At 39.4% G+C, this 21,367-nt stretch overlaps 1 protein-coding gene across 7 annotated transcripts in view; it reads right to left on the bottom strand.

Annotated features, from left to right (window-relative positions):
• Positions 1 to 11,589: 11,589 nt before the first annotated feature.
• dnai3 (dynein axonemal intermediate chain 3) overlaps positions 11,590 to 21,367 on the bottom strand; it is a 33,088-nt gene continuing 23,310 nt past the window's right edge. For 2 of the 7 annotated variants that reach the window (XM_047375154.1, XM_047375158.1), the window contains 2 exons: positions 18,887 to 19,020; positions 12,538 to 13,579 (listed from right to left, as the gene is read on the bottom strand). In XM_047375154.1, the coding sequence (XP_047231110.1) occupies positions 18,889 to 19,020 (132 nt within the window). In that variant the 3' untranslated portion in view covers positions 12,538 to 13,579; positions 18,887 to 18,888. Of the gene's footprint in view, positions 11,924 to 12,316; positions 12,382 to 12,537; positions 13,580 to 16,868; positions 17,014 to 17,317; positions 18,363 to 18,685; positions 19,021 to 21,367 lie in introns of those variants that run through there. The other 5 variants (XR_007039693.1, XR_007039692.1, XM_047375156.1 and 2 more) reach the window with 5 other exon arrangements.

The raw sequence follows: 21,367 nt of genomic DNA, 5'->3' as shown, positions 1-21,367 counted from the left end.
ACCTAATAGGCATGTTTTTGGGAGGAAGCCAGAGTAAGCGGTGAGAACCCACGCATGCACAGGGAGAACATGCAAACTCCATGCAGAAAGACCCCCAGCTGGGAACTGAACCCAGGACCTTCTTGTTGCAAGGCAACAGTGCTACCAACAGCGCCACCATGCAGCCCGTTATTCAATACGTTGAGTGAAAATAAAAGAAAGATTGAAAATATGAAAATATATATAAGAAATCAAGACCTTGATTAATTGGAAAATTGCATGTTTAATTGATTTTCAAATTTGCGATGATTCACATTTTTCTGTGTATTCTCGTTTTTAGGTTACGATCTGTCGCAGGTTGGGGATTTTAATGGGACTTAATAAAAAGTAATGTAATGTTTGAAAAGCATCAGATTTGAGAGGCTCACCACTATATAATATAAGTTGTTTTTTCTGTCAAAAAACTTTTTAATTATTACTCTGAATGTAGATATTGGTGAGTTTAGATGAGTAGCTGTTTGTTTGTAGGCATTTTCTGATTATAGAAGGTGAAGGCACAAAACCCTAAGAGGAAAGGCACGTCTTCTCTTTCATATTTTGAAGTGTTTTATATTTTTAGATTTTAGAAATAGGAAGCTGTGGAAATTCCTAGACATTCTGACTACCTATACAAAGTGAAGTACGATACCTATTATTAAACTGTTAGTAACCATTTGTTGTAATGTTACAAGCTGTTAAAAGTAGGAAAGAATAAAGTTTATAAAATTAGGTTTTTGGTAAAAAAAAACCCCGAAATCTACAGTTCTATTTTGAACTGGTTGTTGGGATAATGATCCAATTCGTGTTCTGTATTGTCTTTTCTTCCAATTCCTATTCTATAATCTCTTCTTTTCCTCTTGTTGTCTTTTGGACTTGTGCTGAACTTGCGGCATTTCCTCTTTGGTTTATCATAAACATTTCCCCTAATTTAACAAGGTTGGAGGTTTATTTTTATTTTTTAATGTTATGACTACAGGTGCATCTCAGTCAATATTTGCCCCTTTTCCACTGGCTCATTTTACCGGGCTCGGCTCTGCACCACTTGGTTTCACTCTACTCGGTACGGTAACTGTTGTGTTTCCACTGACCCCCAACAGCTAAAGCTATGGCGACTGAAGCCCCACCTCCAGCCATGAGTGTAGTGCGTTGTGCTGCTATTAATGTTAACGGGGTTACATTGTAACATTAAAGTAATCTGCGTGAAATGATAAAAAATAAACTAAAACATAAACGAAATACTAATAACGTTTGTGTTAATCTATATGCAAGAATCTCTTATTTATGTTTTTATGTCTAAAATGATCCACTGGGATAATTATCTGGACCACAGCCCAGCCAGAACTTTATAAAATAAGCCTCAGGGGTTCTGATATGGCAGGAGAAGCAGAGAGGAGAGATGCTGCTGTCTGGATGGCAAAGCTCCAAAGTTAGCCTGAAGAAGTTGCAATTTTGGGCTTTATGAAAATGTTTTTGTCTTATCCATGGCAGTAACGAGCACAAGGACTTAAAAGCGCAAATCCGCGGACTTTTGACCTTCGAAGTCAGTTTTAGGTTGGATATTGCATATTCGTGCTCCCCAGATTCAGCAGGCTCGTCCTCCTGTTTGATCCGATGCAGACAGTCTGATTACAGGCAGCTGCTCTCTGCCTGCGCCCTCCTCTTGCAGACGCTGGTTTGCTAAAGGACCGTAAATAAATGTCCGAACCAAACATGTTGTTTCATGGTGGTTTTGTTTTGTGTGTTTTGGGAGAAATGTTTGTGCCTCTGAACAGCTGATTTTATGTGTGATCAGCTGGTTTAGGATGTTATTACGCTCTGCTTGCATGTAATTCAGAAAGGTGATTTGTCCTTTTTCTTTTCTGTCAGCCTTCAGGCATGGCTTTTGACCCATAAATTGTAAAATTACATGTTTGACCTGCTCCAGCCACTGTGGTCCTTAATATTATTGTAGTTGCTCTTGAGTTTTATTAACCTTTCCTTGCACTGTCTCAACAAAAACCTTATTTCTCCTCCTCCCACGGCCAATCAGTGAACAGCAGTCTGGTCACTTTACATGTAGTCCCTACTCAGCCCACGGTTGTACCTGCTCAGGAGCAGGGACCAAAAAAGTAGGTACGGTACGGAAAAAACTGTAAAGGAAACGCTCACAAAGCGAGACGAGTGGAGTCGAGTAGGGCCAAATCGAGCCAGTGGAATATGAGCAATAGAGTATTATTAGTGGAACCATTAGTGGCAGTATTTGAATTCAAACAATAAACCTTGTGTATTATCAATTCCCCACAGAGTGTTGTATGTTAGACGTTTATTCCTGTTAATTTTGACAAAAATGGGCTACAGCTAATAAAAATCCAAAATTTTGTTTCTCCGAAAATCAAGTACAAAAAATGATTTTTAATGCAAAAGATGTCATCCTACTGAAAAGTGTGTCTATGCCCTCAATACATGGTGAATTATTGCATCACTGCAGCATAGGATGGAGGTGATCTCAGTTGTTAGGAAAGTCCAGGTGGGATTAATAGCAGCCTTCAGCTCATCTGCATTGTTGGTTCTGGTGTCTCTCATCTTCTTCTAGATAATACTCGATAGATTCTTTATCGATTTCAGGTCAGGCCAGATTCCAGGCAAGTCAATTACTGTATACCATGGTCATTAAAGCAGGGGATATTTTGGCAGTGTGTGTGGGTACCAAGTCCAGCTGGGAAAGGAAATTAATATCTCCATAAAGTGTGGCACCAGAGGAAAGTGCAAAGTGCTCCAAAATGTCCTGGTAGACATTGAACTTGGAATAAAATAACCCACAATGAATCTACATCATATACAGGTCCTTCTCAAAAAATTAGCATATTGTGATAAAGTTCATTATTTTCCATAATGTCATGATGAAAATTTAACATTCATATATTTTAGATTCATTGCACACTAACTGAAATATTTCAGGTCTTTTATTGTCTTAATACAGATGATTTTGGCATACAGCTCATGAAAACCCAAAATTCCTATCTCACAAAATTAGCATATCATTAAAAGGTGTCTCTAAACGAGCTATGAACCTAATCATCTGAATCAACGAGTTAACTCTAAACACCTGCAAAAGATTCCTGAGGCCTTTAAAACTCCCAGCCTGGTTTATCACTCAAAACCCCAATCATGGGTAAGACTGCCGACCTGACTGCTGTCCAGAAGGCCACTATTGACACCCTCAAGCAAGAGGGTAAGACACAGAAAGAAATTTCTGAAAGAATAGGCTGTTCCCAGAGTGCTGTATCAAGGCACCTCAGAGGGAAGTCTGTGGGAAGGAAAACGTGTGGCAGAAAACGCTGCACAACGAGAAGAGGTGACCGGACCCTGAGGAAGATTGTGGAGAAGGGCCGATTCCAGACCTTGGGGGACCTGCGGAAGCAGTGGACTGAGTCTGGAGTAGAAACATCCAGAGCCACCGTGCACAGGCGTGTGCAGGAAATGGGCGACAGGTGCCGCATTCCCCAGACCTGGGCTACAGAGAAGCAGCACTGGACTGTTGCTCAGTGGTCCAAAGTACTTTTTTCGGATGAAAGCAAATTCTGCATGTCATTCGGAAATCAAGGTGCCAGAGTCTGGAGGAAGACTGGGGAGAAGGAAATGCCAAAATGCCAGAAGTCCAGTGTCAAGTACCCACAGTCAGTGATGGTCTGGGGTGCCGAGTCAGCTGCTGGTGTTGGTCCACTATGTTTTATCAAGGGCAGGGTCAATGCAGCCTGCTATCAGGAGATTTTGGAGCACTTCATGCTTCCATCTGCTGAAAAGCTTTATGGAGATGAAGATTTCATTTTTCAGCACGACCTGACACCTGCTCACAGTGCCAAAACCACTGGTAAATGGTTTACTGACCATGGTATCACTGTGCTCAATTGGCCTGCCAACTCTCCTGACCTGAACCCCATAGAGAATCTGTGGGATATTGTGAAGAGAACTTTGAGAGACTCAAGACCCAACACTCTGGATGAGCTAAAGGCCGCTATCGAAGCATCCTGGGCCTCCATAAGACCTCAGCAGTGCCACAGGTTGATTGCCTCCATGCCACGCCGCATTGAAGCAGTCATTTCTGTAAAAGGATTCCCGACCAAGTATTGAGTGCATAACTGTACATGATTATTTGAAGGTTGACGTTGTTTGTATTAAAAACACTTTTCTTTTATTGGTTGGATGAAATATGCTAATTTTGTGAGATAGGAATTTTGGGTTTTCATGAGCTGTATGCCACAATCATCCATATTAAGACCATAAAAGACCTGAAATATTTCAGTTAGTGTGCAATGAATCTAAAATATATGAATGTTAAATTTTCATGATTACATTATAGAAAATAATGAACTTTATCACAATATGCTAATATTTTGAGAAGGACCTGTATGAGTTTCACATTTTAATTGAATTATTGAAAGAGATAAAGGTTTTAATGATAGTCTACTTTATAAAGATGCAAGTTTATTGTACAAGGATTAATTGGTTAGGTCAACTCCATACAAAGCAAGTTTCAGTGGTTCTTTGCAGGATGGAAACACAAAAACCAGTGGGCCAAGGTTTTATTCTTGCCCTAGCTACTCATTCCTACATTCATTCATTCATTCATTTTCCTTGTGGAACAACTCAACACTTTCTGTAAACGTTCTGAAGACAATCTTGTTTTCATAATTAAAATTAAAGGCAAAAGATCATCAAAACTTAAAGCTGTTTTTTTTCTTTTCAGATTCTTTGGTGGGCTGTGGAATATCAGTACTCTAACCTCAGCTCTCTTTGGATAAATTCAGTCGGGAATTGCCCATGTTGGTCTGTGGGAATCTCCCAGAGTGACTCTTGACTTCAGGAACATTCCCAGGTTGCAGCTGTATTTGAACTATCAAGCTAAATTAATTTATTGTAGCTCCTAAAACATATATTAATCTCAGAAGCAGCAAAACCCATTTGACAAATGAAAAATTTTATATCATAGCAGATAGTTTAAAAAAAATGTGCAATGAATGTAAAAAGAACTTAGACGAGATTGCTTTCATAGCTTTGGCTGAGGTGATACAAATCTCTGGCAAATAGCATGAGAAGTCAAAGCAGCCAGAGGCCTTTCAGCGCTAAATGGTTTTCAGCTGTGTTTGATGTCACTTCAGAGGGTTCCTATCATGTTTTTATGGCTGTGCTGAGCAGGTATGAGAAAGTTTTAGGGTATGGAATGTAAACATATCTGTCTACACTGCACAGCCCTGTTTAAATTCCCACATGTCCTTTCTCCAGAAACACGTCCTGTGTGGAATTTATGTGAAGACTGAGTCAAACGTTCCACTGGCATTCTCAAAGTGTATATAATCTTTCACTTTGCACTAACAATAATGTTTATGACAGTTTCAAAGTTATTTTGGGGTCTTTTGTAAGGCCTGAACAAAGAAGGATCCAAGCCAGCTGAAATATTTATTCATAACTTTTGAAAAATCTTTAAACATCTAGAAAAGAGTTGGCTGCAAATAATTCCCCTTTCTATATATACTCTGTTTAAATTTGACTTCAATTTGAGTCCCCGTAAAAAGAAAGAGTGAAATCCCCACTGAAGACAAAGGCAGACTTAATAACACAGAGGCTGTTCGGATGGTCAGCGTTTTCCAGTAGATATCAGAGGGTCTGACGTGGTGAGCTGAACTTTAGCTCATTTCTAATTTGGGAGAGTAGAGATATGAGCTGGATTAGGTAAACATCCTGGACAGCCACCTGCAGGTGAAAGAGACCTTCTCTCTTCTTCTCCTCCTCCTCATCTGCTCCCTTAATCTCTACTGACCTTTCAGTCAGGATAGTGGTTGCAAGTCAGCCGACCAGCCGCACAACACAAAGTCTTTGTTTCAGTGTTTTTTCTTTTCTTTTTCCCCTCTGTGTGTGTTATTTATCATGGCAATAAAATGTGTAGTTCAATTGGGATGGAGTATGAGAACACAGAAGGCATTTAAAATGATTTGGATTTGATCATTGAACAATGACTGCATTATCCGATTGATGTCTTATAGTTTTACACTGTAAAAAAAGAAAAGTAGGCAGAACTCAAAATTCTATAGCAACAAACTTAGTGCATTTTTCAGTTTAGGACTTCAATTTGACCCCTTAAGTTTTGCTTTTGAGTTTGCCCAACTGTGATTTCTACGTTTTTGTAACTGAACATAAAGTTGGAAAAGTACATTTTTAGGTGCTAAGAACTTTGGATCCTGAATTTTTCCAGTTTGTATAAACTAAATCTCAAATTTCTAACTTAAAATCATGGTCTTTTTTTATATATCCCTTATTTTCCCTCAGTGAGGACATTTGTCTGCATTTTAATCCATCCGTTTTTTTTCAGGAAGCACACACAAGTGGCACATAAGGAGCATGGTCTTGCCCAGGGACCCAGAGTGAGTCTGAGTTTCAAAACAGCAACAATTGTGATCTCTCCAGAGCCCAAACAACCTGTTCTGTAACCACTAAACCACCATCTAACAGTTATGAATCCTGACTACTGGTAATTTAACTGAGTCGTAGTAACTTAAATAAATAGCAAGCTTTATTGTCATTGTACAGAAAGTACAATGAAATTACATTTGGCGGCATTTCTTTAGCAGTATTTCTATTGTTAAAATTGAACATTTCAACAACACTCTGCCTCTAGCTCAAAACCCAACTCCAAAAGTTGGTTTTCCCTTATTTCACAAGAAAAGTATGAAAGTTACAAGAACTTTCACCCGTTGCAATGACCTAGAAATTAGAGTCACAAGTATTGACAACTCACTAAATAATGTTTAAGATTACAACTACTTTGGTTTTGGACTGACATAAGATATTATTCCTAATGTGTCACACTTAGTTTTTCTAGTTTCTAGTTTTCTAGTTCACTAGTTCTTTTCAATGTGCTTACTTGAAGAGACTGTATAACACTGTTAATGATTTAATAAGATTTAAAGAGTCAAAGGTCCATTTCATTTTGCCATGAAAAGTTTTATATGCAAAGTTCCTGTATTGGATTTTGAGGCCAGAATTGGTGATAACTTCTGACTTTTCTACATGATATTCCAACTTTACGACATTATATTCTGACTTTAATAATTTTCAGACCTTTTATCTGATTTAGCGTTAAATACAGATAAAGTTATTATAGTGGGGGATTTTAACATTCATGCTGACGCTGAAAATGATAGCCTAAATATAGCGTTTAATGAGTCAATTGGCTTTGCTCAAAACATTAACAAACCTACCCAACTTTGTCTTCATTCTCTGGACCTTGTGCTGACAGGGCATTGAGTGTAAAGACATAACAATATTCTCTCATAACCCTGTCCTGTCTGACCATTTCTTAATAACCTTTGAGTTTAATTTAACCGAGTACTCCACACCTGAAAGAAAATGTAATTATAGTAGATCATTATCAGGCGATGCTGTAACAACTTTAAAGAATCTGTTCCACTTTTAATTTCCTCATTATCACTGAAAAGCACAGGGGAGGGCAATAATTCTGTTTCTGCCCCTTCACAAATTGATTCTTTTGTTCATAGTGTTTATTTATCATTGGTTCAGTACTTGGGCCAATTCTCTTTACTATATATACAGGTCCTTCTCAAAATATTAGCATATTGTGATAAAGTTCATTATTTTCCATAATGTCATGATGAAAATTTAACATTCATATATTTTAGATTCATTGCACACTAACTGAAATATTTCAGGTCTTTTATTGTCATAATACGGATGATTTCGGCATACAGCTCATGAAAACCCAAAATTCCTATCTCACAAAATTAGCATATCATTAAAAGGGTCTCTAAACGAGCTATGAACCAAATCATCTGAATCAACGAGTTAACTCTAAACACCTGCAAAAGATTCCTGAGGCCTTTAAAACTCCCAGCCTGGTTCATCACTCAAAACCCCAATCATGGGTAAGACTGCCGACCTGACTGCTGTCCAGAAGGCCACTATTGACACCCTCAAGCAAGAGGGTAAGACACAGAAAGAAATTTCTGAACGAATAGGCTGTTCCCAGAGTGCTGTATCAAGGCACCTCAGTGGGAAGTCTGTGGGAAGGAAAAAGTGTGGCAGAAAACGCTGCACAATGAGAAGAGGTGACCGGACCCTGAGGAAGATTGTGGAGAAGGGCCGATTCCAGACCCTGGGGGACCTGCGGAAGCAGTGGACTGAGTCTGGAGTAGAAACATCCAGAGCCACCGTGCACAAGCGTGCGCAGGAAATGGGCTACAGGTGCCTCATTCCCCAGGTCAAGCCACTTTTGAACCAGAAACAGCAGCAGAAGCGCCTGACCTGGGCTACAGAGAAGCAGCACTGGACTGTTGCTCAGTGGTCCAAAGTACTTTTTTCGGATGAAAGCAAATTCTGCATGTCATTCGGAAATCAAGGTGCCAGAGTCTGGAGGAAGACTGGGGAGAAGGAAATGCCAAAATGCCAGAAGTCCAGTGTCAAGTACCCACAGTCAGTGATGGTCTGGGGTGCCGTGTCAGCTGCTGATGTTGGTCCACTGTGTTTTATGAAGGGCAGGGTCATTGCAGCTAGCTATCAGGAGATTTTGGAGCACTTCATGCTTCCATGTGCTGAAAAGCTTTATGGAGATGAAGATTTCATTTTTCAGCACGACCTGGCACCTGCTCACAGTGCCAAAACCACTGGTAAATGGTTTACTGACCATGGTATCACTGTGCTCAATTGGCCTGCCAACTCTCCTGACCTGAACCCCATAGAGAATCTGTGGGATATTGTGAAGAGAACGTTGAGAGACTCAAGACCCAACACACTGAATGAGCTAAAGGCTGTTATCGAAGCATCCTGGGCCTCCATAAGACCTCAGCAGAGCCACAGGCTGATTGCCTCCATGCCATGCCGCATTGAAGCAGTCATTTCTGCAAAAGGATTCCCGACCAAGTATTCAGTGCATAACTGTACATAATTATTTGAAGGTTGATGTTTTTTGTATTAAAAACACTTTTCTTTTATTGGTCGGATGAAATATGCTAATTTTGTGAGATAGGAATTTTGGGTTTTCATGAGCTGTATGCCAAAATCATCCGTATTAAGACCATAAAAGACCTGAAATATTTCAGTTAGTGTGCAATAAATCTAAAATGTATGAATGTTAAATTTTCATCATGACATTATGGAAAATAATGAACTTTATCACAATATGCTAATATTTTGAGAAGGACCTGTATGCTTCCAATAGGTCAAATTATCAGGCAGCATAGGATACATTTTCAATGTTACGCTGATGATACTCAGCTTTACTTATCCATAAATCCTGATGAACCCAACCAGTTAGATAGATTACAAGCATGTCTTGAAGATATAAAAACTTGGATGACTTTAAATGTTTTGCTTCTAAATTCAGACAAGACAGAAGTTGTGGTCTTTGGACCGGAGTCTTTAAAAAAGAAACTGCTTAGTCAATCACTTAACCTGGATGGCATTAAATTGACCTCTGATAATAAAGTAAAAAAACTTGGTGTCATTTTTGACCAGGACCTGTCATTTAAATCCTATATTAAACAGGTTTCTAGGATTTCCTTTTTTCATCACCGGTACATTGCCAAAATTAGAAATATCCTATCCAGGAGTGACGCTGAAAAACTAGTCCATGCATTTGTTACTTCAAGGCTGGACTAATGTAATTCTTTACTATCAGGATGTCCACAAAATGCAGTTAAAAGGCTTCATCTGATTCAAAATGCTGCAGCAAGAGTTCTGATGAAAATTTAAAAGAGAGATAATATTTCTCCTATTTTAGGTTCCCTTCATTGGCTCCCTGTTAAATCCAGAATAGGATTTAAAATTTTCCTCCTCACATATAGAGCCCTTAATGATCTAGCTCCATCATACATCAGAGATCTGATTGTTCCATATGTTCCTAACAGGGCACATTGTTCTCAGACTGCAGGTTTACTGGTGGTTCCTAGAGTCTCTAGAAGTAGAATGGGAGGCAGATCCTTTAGTTATCAGGCTCGTCTCCTATGGAACCAGCTCCCGGTTTTGGTCCGTGAGGCAGACACCCTGTCTACTTTTAAGGCTAGGCTTAAAACTTTCCTTTGTGATAAAGCTTATAGTTACAGTGGCTTAGGTTATCAGGGAGGGAGCCTTCCTCCCTCCCTGTTGATTGGAGTAAGGGGGAGTCAGGTTTAGCCTAAACCGGCTCAGTTATGGTTGAGGTGCAAACACACCCTCCATTTCTGCTACCTGTATGACCCCCTCTCTTTCCCAATGGTTATAATCAGTCTAACAGAGGGAGGTATCCCAATCCTTGTGGTTTTTTGTATAACAATGACCATCAGTGGGACCCTTTTTGGGGTGCCTTGAGACGACATTGTTGTAAATAAGCGCCGTTTAACTAAATAATCTGAACTGAAACTATCTGTGTAGTTATTCTGCTATAGGCTTAGGCTGCTGGAGGACATAGTGACCATTTTCCCCCTCTTCGCTACATTCTCACTTTACTCTCAAATTTTGCATTATTTGAAATCAAAAACACATATTTCCCATATTTGTCTTTCTTGACTCTAAGCATATAGCTCCAACAATAAGCACAGTCAGGCATCCATATCTTGCCTTTTTTGGTCACTTTCAGCCAGTGGTGTTGGCTTAGAAATGTTGTCAAAGGCCAAATGACTTGTATCTAATGTGTTATCAGACACTACAGTATTATTTTCATTCCACTTCACAATTATGAACTACTTGCTGTTGGTTTATCCCATAAAACCCTTATATGTGTATATGTGAAGACAATAGGGTTGTGAGGTGAAAATGTTGAATTGGTATTAAATATTTGGAGTCTTTAACAACTGACAACAGTTATGTAAAAAACTGATTCAGAGCTGGTTTATTTTTACAGAGTTATGTTCAAACTGTAATATTTAAGTCAAATAACCTACAGATGTTTTCTCTCAAGGGTTACTGATAGCTTTATACACCAACAAACAAGCTTTTACAAGCACAGGACAGTCTGGTACATGATGTCTCAGTTTAGAGATCTGACTGAGTCTTGCAGAGAACATTCTTAAAATCAATGTATAATTTTTTTTCTGTCGTAGGTCGTTTTTTGTTACTTTTTCGCTTATTTATAAGTACTTTTTTGACTGGGCTTGAAAAATTTAACACACATTAGGGTAGGAGATAAAAACACCTGGTTGGATTTAAGGCAATGGAAAACCTGGTTAGGCTCAGAGAAAACAAGGTAGTTCGAAATGTAATACACAGTTTATATAACCTACCCATACCTCATAAACCAATCTGGGTGTCCCAAAATCCCTGACACAACAGGCTTCTTTGGCTGAGGAATGCAAGTATGATACATAAGTGTGGTTTTCCTGAAAGTTTACAATGAAACATATTTTCATTGCTACTGGCTGCCCATTATTAAAAAACAAACTGCAAATTTGGCTTAAATCTAACTGCATCTTCACCCTAGCGGGAAAAACGGTTTTGGAGTAATAAGGATATTGTTATAGAACATTACAAAAAAAAGCTTTAACTATAAAAACTGTGTTTCAATAAGAGGTCAGCTTAATATCAAAAAAGCTAAATATGATGAATATTAAGTGACTGTTTAAATGTAAAATTCAAGTGCCATTCACACTTATTGGCACCCCTGGAAAAGATATGTAAAAAGCCTTCAAGAAAATTCACTTTAAAGGGGAATAATTGTAGACTGAAAAGTTTAGAATTTTTTTCTCTTGCTTTTATGTTTTGTTTTTACAAAATTCAGCATCACAGTTAATCACATCCTTAACAATCTTTTTAAAATAAATATAACCAAAGCACATAACTTTGAGTTGATCAAACGTTTTAGTTAGTAATTAATGACTGCCTGTTTCTCTTGGATATAAATGATGTGACTGAGAGATCAGTTTCTCCTAGCCATTCTTCAAAACTGGAAAGACAAGAGAATATGGTATTCCCCAATGTCAGATGTGTGTTAATCAGGAAATAGCTACAAGAAAATAACAATTTGGCTAAATTATGTCTACAATCAGCAAAATACTTGAAATGTTAAAAGCAACTGGAACTGTGACAAACAAGACTGGAGAGGGGCTCCAGGTAGAACAGCAAAGAGTGGCATCCTGTGGTCACAAAGGTCTCCATAACAAGGGCTCACTTTGAGGCTTTTCTACATATTTCTACCAGGGGTGACAATAATTTTTTATGATTTTCAAGAGATGAACTATATGTGCTCTTTCCTGTTGAGACTGTAGACAAAGGTAACAATGTGTAGAATTACCCAAAGAAAGAACTTAATATACCATTTAAACCATTGCATATCTACCTTGCATTTCAGTTGTGTAGGAAGATACAAGCTTCAAGTAAACGGCTCTTCTTCTGCATTTGATTCTGTAACATAATGTAATTAGATCAGCAACTACACCAGGCTGTCAGAGGTTTTTAGTGCATGTCAAAAAGTTTGTGGAATGAGCATCACAACTCTGACACACCATATATACTGTGCATGTAAAATAAAATGAAAAACACACAAATGATTAGTTTCGTTTACAAGGCTTTATGTGTTCACATGTGTTTAAAACATGGAAAAATATAAACCAATTCAAACACCTCTGTTTAACCTGGTTTGTCATCTTTCACAGACACAGACCAGTTTTAATCCGCACATAGTAACATCCTTTTCTTATTCTCTGGGAACCTTAGATGTAGTGACCCTGGGTAAACATTCCTTACATCACTGCCCATCACTATTAGAGCTATTAAACACATTGTACCAAAGTCCAAAGATTTCTGGTGTGTTTTTTGGGGGTCTTTTGTTTCCCCTGCGGCCCTGCCTCTGTACTTGGCAGCTCATCTAAGGCCCTGGGGGCAGATCTCTTGACGCAGCGCTGACAGATCTGGCTGTTCCGAACCCCAGCGATGATGAGAGAACAGAAGAAATGAAAAAATGAAAGGAAGATGAAGAGAGAAAGAAAGAGAAGTGAAAGTGGAAGATGGAGAACACAGAGGAGCGGTGCTTCAGATCCTGAAGCACCCTCTCCTCTATCCTACCAGCTTCTTCCCTGCTTCACCTCCATTGCTCTGTCACTCAGGACTAGACCATTTCGTTTTAATAAGGCTAATCCCTCCTAAAGGTAAGCTGCTCATCACCTCTCACCCTCCCACCCCTCCAGAAAAGAGCATTCTCTCTTTGAGCTTGAGGACAGGATGAGGGTTTGCTCTGCTTGATAGAAAGAAGAATGTGAAAGGTGAGACAAAAAAGAGGCCTTGACAGCCACTGTGCTCAGATTTAATGAGAGGACTTGGGTCTGACTGGTTTGATAAACTTGCAGGTGGCTCACTTTTGGTCAAAGTTCTTCCTCTGAAAACAATCCTCTAACGCTGAGCTGATATAAAGGGCAGAGACAATAAAGAGTTATGTGGAGGAAGTGGAGTGATACAGCTGGTATTTTCATTTATGCTATCACCTTCCTGCTGTCAGCAGAGCACTCTCCGGCTGTCAACGGAGGAACTGTGGTTTTGCAGTTTGAGGCGATGTCTGCTTGATGATGACCACCAGCTACTGTAGCCTCTTTTGTTAAAGGAGCAGCTAGATATTTTAAAAAGAAAAATGCAAACAGTTGAATCAGTAGGATTTAAATTACTCTCACTGTGTAAAACATTTAAATCATTTAGGTACAAAATCAGTAAAAAGGCTCTTGAAGGTATCAACCAGCAGGTTCTATCAAAAAACACTTAGGCGGGACTCGGGCCCTGTCTACATTAACCCAGATATTTTGCATAAGAGACAGTTTCTGCTTCAGTTTTTGATGATGAAGCTTTAAAAATGGTTTTGAAAGTGAAGGATATTAAAATTCTGTTTCTGGTGTATCGCTGTGGACCAGATATCTGGAGAATATTAAAACGCTGACATAAAGACTCACATTGCTTATGTTCACTCTGGCTTTCTGTGGCTTTATGCTGATTCTGTTTTGATTACATTTCAAATGTAATCTGAACAAGTTAATGAGTGATTGGTAAAAACAAAGAAAACTTGAGCTGTTTTGGGAGAATGTTTTACCAACTACTGTTGTGGCCATGCTCAGAGTCTTATTTCAAATTCTGATATAGATAGGGTTAAGATAGATAGGACGTTATTCTCCCCAGCAGGTGGAACAGTTCTGCAAAGTACCTTTTGGAAAATAATTTGTTCACCAGTTTGTTTATGGATTACAATTATATATTCTGCAGTGTCAAATGGTTAGGAAGGCGATGATGGAGCATTATTCAGCTAAAGCCGTGCATCTTCAAAGCACATTGAAATGCAAGGCAGACATATAATAGAGTGATGAGTGTTAGTACTGTAAAGACAACTGCCAACTTAGCAAAGAAACAATAATAATAGGCTCCAGCGCATTGACTTGATTCTATGAAAAAATCCTACAGATAACACATTGACAGAGATAATGTCTATCTTGTTGGAGATATTTTAAGATGTCAGTCAAGAGAAGGGCTCAGAAATGCATTATACATAAACCATAAGAAAGTAAAGACAATATACACTATACTTCCAAAGGTATTTGGTCACACCGCCAAATTCCTGACCACCTTCGGGATGAATTATAGAGGCTGAAATTCTGATTTTCTTATCTAACTATGAAAACACTCCTAAACCTTGATTAAAGTTTTAAGAATAGAGTCCAGAACTAAATCTAACAGAACATCAATGGAGTCACCAAGGAGGGCTATAGCACAAGCTCCTAGATTTAGGGAACATTTGTACAGGATAAATGTCACATCACGTGTGGAAAAGGATTTTAAATGATTTGCCATAGTCTCATATTTTACATCACGAAAACAGGGAGTTTTAAAAGGGGTATGTCAACTTTTGAAAGGTGCTGCAGACAGATAAACCTGAAAAATAATGCATCACTCTCAGTTTCTGTGAGGTCCTTACCAGATTATTTCCTTTATTTCCTAAAAATACTTTCAGTTACTGTTGATCTGCTGTAGTCACTTTTTGAGAACTGATTCTTCTTCTTTTGTTTTTATTGTTCTTTTTTCACACAATACACTCAGTATGCTGTAACTTTTACAAGAACCTGACAGAAAATGACTAAACCAAAAGTAAAACTTTGCAAAACTTTGCAAAGCCTGAAGAACTACTTATCAAGACCAAATATAGACTCAGTCCTTAGATGTATAAACAAACTGTTACTGTGAAGAACTGTTACATGTTACCAAAGAGAAGGCTCCAGACTGCTGAGAGCTTTAAATTAGAAAATGAAAAGGAGTCAAGGGGGTAGCATTCCACAGCAGTGTCCTGGCCACCTGATCTCTTTTGAGGTTAAGGGTCAAATAATGAAACCTACCACCTACCTCACAGAGACTTCAATGAGAGCTTGGTGCTTTACAGCAATAAATAAAAGCCTGATGAAATAAGTTTGGATTGGTGTAGCAACTAAGACTTGCTAAAAGGAATGTCTCTTAATAAATATATTCTTTTTTTTTCTTTTAATAGAAAATAGATGTCTAAAAAGAAAAGAACCATAATTAGACAGTTCTTTGATGTTCAATTTGTCAGATGTTTTTGTTTTTGTCGCCCATCTACCCACTTGTCCTGCCTGACACGTTTCTCCTTCCTCTCTCTGCAGCAGGGCTCCTGCTTGGATGACCATGTGTTAAATGTGCAGGGTGCCCCCATGATGGGAGATTTGTGGAAGTAGACCTTCAGAAAAAAAGAAGAAAACACCCCACCTAACACCCACCACAGCAGGAGCTGCTAACAGACCAGCCAGAACAATGCCAATGCAATGGCTTAATTCGCCAAGCCAGATTTACAGCTCCTCCTACACAGCACCTGCTTGCTTTGTTTCCCAGGATTTGGCTTGGACACTTTGAAGAACCGGCGATAAAAATTTAACCCCAGGCAATCCATTCTGTATTGACAGCCCCTTTAGTTACAGATCTCTTTTTTATGTTTGGGAAATTTCTTGGACTCAGATGAAGAAGTCAACTGAGGAAAATCTGACATCATGAATGTCTCCCTCATGCCAGTAGGAGTCATTTGGTTTATTGCTGTGCTGCTGTTTCTGGCCCCAAACATTTATGAGGTGTTCAGCCCAAGAGCTTCTCTAACATCTCTGCACAAGTGTTTATGCTGCAAAAAGGCTCAGGCTGTTACATAAGATTCTGTGCATCAGCCATAAAAACAATAACTAGCCAATGAGTGTTGGATTGCAGGCAGCACATTCCTGGGTTGGCCCACAGAGAAAGTGAGAGGTGCTCTGAAACAGATTTCCCAGAGAGGATTGAAGAGGAGACGACTGGAGAGCAGAGGCCCCTTTTGTCACTGGGACCTCGTTGGTGCCTCAGGGGCCGTATGGACGCCTGTCTCTGTGCACCCTCACATCAGCCCATTCTTTACCCTCCTCCTCTCTCTGTCCGCTCCATGACAGGGCCGTCCACGTGAATGAGTCATGGCCAGAGTGAAGTAGAGCCCTGCTCTCTACAGAGCTGTTTTCCATCATTCCTCTCCCTCTCTGCTACCCCCGCTTCCCCAAAGTCTGTGCTTGTGTCGTTCATTGATTCTGTCAAACCTTGTGCTCTCCCTTTCCTTTTGAGCAGTCTTGAACACAGTGTGAAAACTTGCCAATAGACAGCTGCCCCTACATTATGCAGTATTTGACCTGCTACCCCCTCGCTGCTTTGCAGTTTCTTTTCTGACTGGACACCGGCTGTCAGTTTAGGACTAAAGGTTTGCTTCTCTGCTTCTTTTATTATCATCATGAAGGAGCAAAACTAATGGAAACAGAAAACAGAAGAAAGACCCACTGTATCATACTGCAGTACCTCTAAGTAATGTCGAACATCACAGATGTAGATAAATTATAAGGAATTAGGGAAAGAATTACCTTTTAGAAAAGTTTGAAAATGCAAGGTCATCTTCCATACTGGTAGCATTAGCGCTGTTGTACAATAATATGTAAGCCAGCAAATTTGTTTATGATGGAAAATGACAAGCATCTCACAAAAGACGGGTACCTTTGGAAAAAAAAATCTCTGTTTTTAATTATATTTAAACAATTATTTACATCCTTCTCAACAACCAGCAGAAAATCCTTTGTTGGCCTTACAGCAAGCTTATTGAATGTCTACTCTAATATTTTTGACCATTCATTCACCTTTGAAGTCTTTGAAATTGCCATTGTCTATAGCTCCTTCTGCAGATCAATTAAAATCTATATCTGAAAGTGATATAGACAATTTTGAGCCTACCTTTATACAGCTTATGGTTTGAAGATTTACAGGTTCAGCTAAGATTACCGTTTAGGCCCAATTTTTCAGTTTATCTGTGGTTGCTTGAAACAATTCAAATGTTTTAGGTAAAATAAAGTTTAAACTTTTGATTCTGTTTTTAATTTTATACATGTTTGTTCAGACAGTTTACAGAGACTTTGTCATGAAAATTTTTATCAACTTTTGTCAGAATGGTGAAAGGTTAAATATGTATATAGTGTAACTTGTATAGTGTTTTTTTTCCAAATCCCCAGAGACCCCAAAGCACTTTGCACTACATTCAGTTATTCACTTATTCATACACACATTCATACACTGACAGTGGAAAGCTACACAGTAGCCATAGCTGCCCTGGGGAAGACTGAGGCTGCCATACAATCGGTGCCACCGGGCCTTCTGACCACTATCAGCAGGCAACGAGGGTGAAGTGTCTACCAAAGATACAACAACTATGACAGACACACCGTTTTTGGCGAGCCTGAATATTTTTATAGCTGTTGCTTATAAAAAAAAACTATTTACTACCTATATACCGTAGTTCCTATTCTATTATTTTCTTTGGTTCTTAATTATTAGTTCAATTCAGTTAATTTATACGCCACAAATTCACAATAGGGGTTATCTAAAGGCACTTTACAAGATCCAATTCACACCCAGAAATACAAAATCAAATCTACATGGTCCAATCATATAGACTTAATTTAAATTACTCGTACTCATACTCATCGTCTCCCACATTATCCAGAACTGGGGTGCGGGGGCGCCAGACTTAGTAGAGACGCCCAGGCTTCCCTCTCCCCAGACACCTCCTCCAGCTCCTATGGGGGGAGCCCAAGGCGTTCCCAGGCCAGCCGAGAGACATAGTCCCTCCAGTGTGTCCTGGGCCGTCCTCTGGGCCTCCTGGGCCGTCCCCTGGGCCTCCGCCAGGTGTCCAAATGAAGTTTATTATGCGAATTGGTAATATAAAATATAAGTCCAGCCTTTTCCATTGAGTTCTAAGGTTTGCAGAAACCCCACTTAGTCCGGCCTCGAAGTAACAAATGAATGAAATAGTTTTTCTGCCCTACTCTGGGACAGGATCTTTCTAACGTTGCCTATATTGTGAGGGTGACAGAAAAGTTCAGTAAGAGTATTGTTACAAACTGTAAAGTTGCACCTTCTTTCAAAGAAAAAAACAAAACAAAACAGCTAAACTTGTAAAACAATCTCAATTTAAAAATAAGTATCTGTAAAACCATTAAACAGAGGAATGGGTCAGCAATGAGGCCATGGGTTTTCTGAGGGATTATATGAAACAAAAGCATCATAATTCGATGATGATAGACATATTGTTACATGGAGACGGTGTATAAATATTAGGTGTAAAAGTAACCAGAGAAGACAGTTTTCACATCTTACAAGTAAATAAAATACAGTGTTCATGAAATGTTATGGTCATTTTAATTTAGAAAAACTATTTTAAAAACAACAATAAAAATGTAAATTTGGAGATAAATTCTTGATATAAACAATATCAAAAGCACACATCAATCAGGCAATGAACAAACAATCAGCCTCTATTTTGTACATAGCTGTTTGTGTAAATATTCATGAATGTTGGTGATATTAGGTATTCTACCTCTATATCTCTTCACCAGTGGGCCACATGCCTATGCTCTTTAGGGAATTCTCCTCTAGCATCACATCATCATGGTACTCCTTTATGTCTGGATAAACAGTGACATTTGGGCACGTCACTGGTGTACCAGGTTCCTGCAGAAGCAATAAGAGTTGAAATAGAGTTAAGGAAAATGGTAAAGAATGGGGCAATTTTAAAACATGCCATACAAAAGACTCCACATTTTATGCTCTTTTGCAAAACATTTTATATTTCACCTGAATTTTAACAGTCTAAAAAGAGTGTTAGAAAAATATAAAACTAGGACAAAAAGTAAAGATACTTGTGTTTGGTTGATTATTTATTTGGTGTAACACTGCTTGTTGGCAATAGATTTTATATACTTGGACACCTGTTTATTTTATCTTAAATGGTGCCAGATTTATAAGAACATGCATTTGGTCCATAAAAAACTAGTTAAATCAAAGCCAAACAGTGGATTCTGCTATTGGCTATTGACTCTTGTTTGGTGTTATTTATTGTATAGGATGATCTTGAAGAAAATAAAACAGTTTATTCATTTACCAAGCAGGGGGACTCAGTGGGGCATGGGAAAACCAAACAGCACCATAAGCCTGGTACTCCTCCTCATGCTGGTCACCAGCTTGTTCACACACAGTGCTATGGGATGGCATCCCAATCTTCAATTGGCATCTGTCACAAGTTAGCCAGTCCAGTCGCTTGGGTCACTCTGGCATGAACAGCAGTCCCAAGATAATACCACAAATGTTTAGTGGGGTTGAGTTCAAGACATTCCATCTACTCCACTCCCAAATTGGGAAGATAGTCTCTGATCAAATGAGAACATTCTCATTTTGGAATACAGTATTCAGACCCAGACTAATTGCCATTGGTTCCAGAATCCTATTTCATTATCTCTCTGTACTTAGATTGACTCTAATGATGACAAGCCTTGTTTTCCAGTGAGGGATAATCCACCCCTGATCATCAGTTACCCTGTTGATGCAGCAACTGCCCTATAAGACCAGAGACTGGGTATGTGCAGTCTGTTCCGGATTGTCCAGGTAGAGAGCAGTGAGCCACATTGTCCTGCAATCCTAGACTACAAATCTGTTGAAGACTACCAAAGGGTCCAAGGTGCTGACAGGGTGAGGAAGTTTTCTTAGCATGGGATGCCCACACCAGGCTTGTCTCTGACATCCCCTGTTATATGACACTTGGCCTTTAGTTTGGAGATGATTTTGCATAACACCAGCTTGAAGACATGGACCATATCCAGATCAATCAAACGTGGTGTCAGAGTCTGAGTCTGTATGTGTGTGTGTGTATGTGTGTGTTTGGTGTACTTGTCTACATAACCATTCAGTGTTTCACAGTTGGTGCTGGAGTTCTCAGGTGCGCTGGATGACAGGTGTCTCCTATCTGCTGATTGCTTGGAGGAGTACTTAAGCGGAAGGCTGCCAACACTTTGATGCCAGAGTGTTTGCCTTAGTGGTAACAAGCTCAGCCTCTACTGATTTTTTGCTTCGTTCATGCAATTCAAGTAACTTTGTATTTTGTTCCCACGCAGGTTTTTACCTGAGGCTTTGTTTACCTTGCTGAGTTCCGACTTCATTCCAGAGTTTCTCTGAGCATCTGGATTCTCCACTACTGAGTTAAGGATCTACAGGGGTTGGGCAATGAAACTAAAACACCTGGTTTTAGACCACAATAATTTATTAGTATGGTGTAGGGCCTCCTTTTGCGGCCAATACAGCATCGATTCATCTTGGGAATGACATATACAAGTCCTGCACAGTGGTCAGAGGGATTTTAAGCCATTCTTCTTGCAGGATAGTGGACTACGTGATACTGGTGGAGGAAAACGTTTCCTGACTCGCCTAGATCTGGTGACTGTGCAGGCCATGGGAGATGTTTAACTTCACTTTCATGTTCATCAAACCAATCTTTCACCAGTCTTGCTGTGTGTATTGGTGCATTGTCATCCTGATACACAGCACCGCCTTCAGGATACAATGTTTGAACCATTGGATGCACATGGTCCTCAAGAATGGTTCGGTAGTCCTTGTCAGTGACGTGCCCATCTAACACAAGTATTGGACCAAGGGAATGCCATGATATGGCAGCCCAAACCATCACTGATCTACCCCCATGCTTCACTCTGGGCATGCAACAGTCTGGGTGGTACGCTTCTTTGGGGCTTCTCCACACCGTAACTCTCCCGGATGTGGGGAAAACAGTAAAGGTGGACTCATCACAGAACAATACAGCCCAAGATTTGCGCTCCTTGCTCCATTGAAACCAACGTTTGGCATTGGCATGAGTGACCAAAGGTTTGGCTATAGCACCCCAGCCGTGTATATTGACCCTGTGGAGCTCCCGATGGACAGTTCTGGTGGAAACAGGAGAGTTGAGGTGCACATTTAATTCTGCTGTGATTTGGGCAGCCGTGGTTTTATGTTTTTTGGATACAATCCGGGT

This window comes from Girardinichthys multiradiatus, chromosome 9 (assembly GCF_021462225.1).
Source record: "Girardinichthys multiradiatus isolate DD_20200921_A chromosome 9, DD_fGirMul_XY1, whole genome shotgun sequence".
Taxonomy (NCBI): domain Eukaryota; kingdom Metazoa; phylum Chordata; class Actinopteri; order Cyprinodontiformes; family Goodeidae; genus Girardinichthys; species Girardinichthys multiradiatus.
This window is presented reverse-complemented; position numbering and strand designations above follow the sequence as displayed.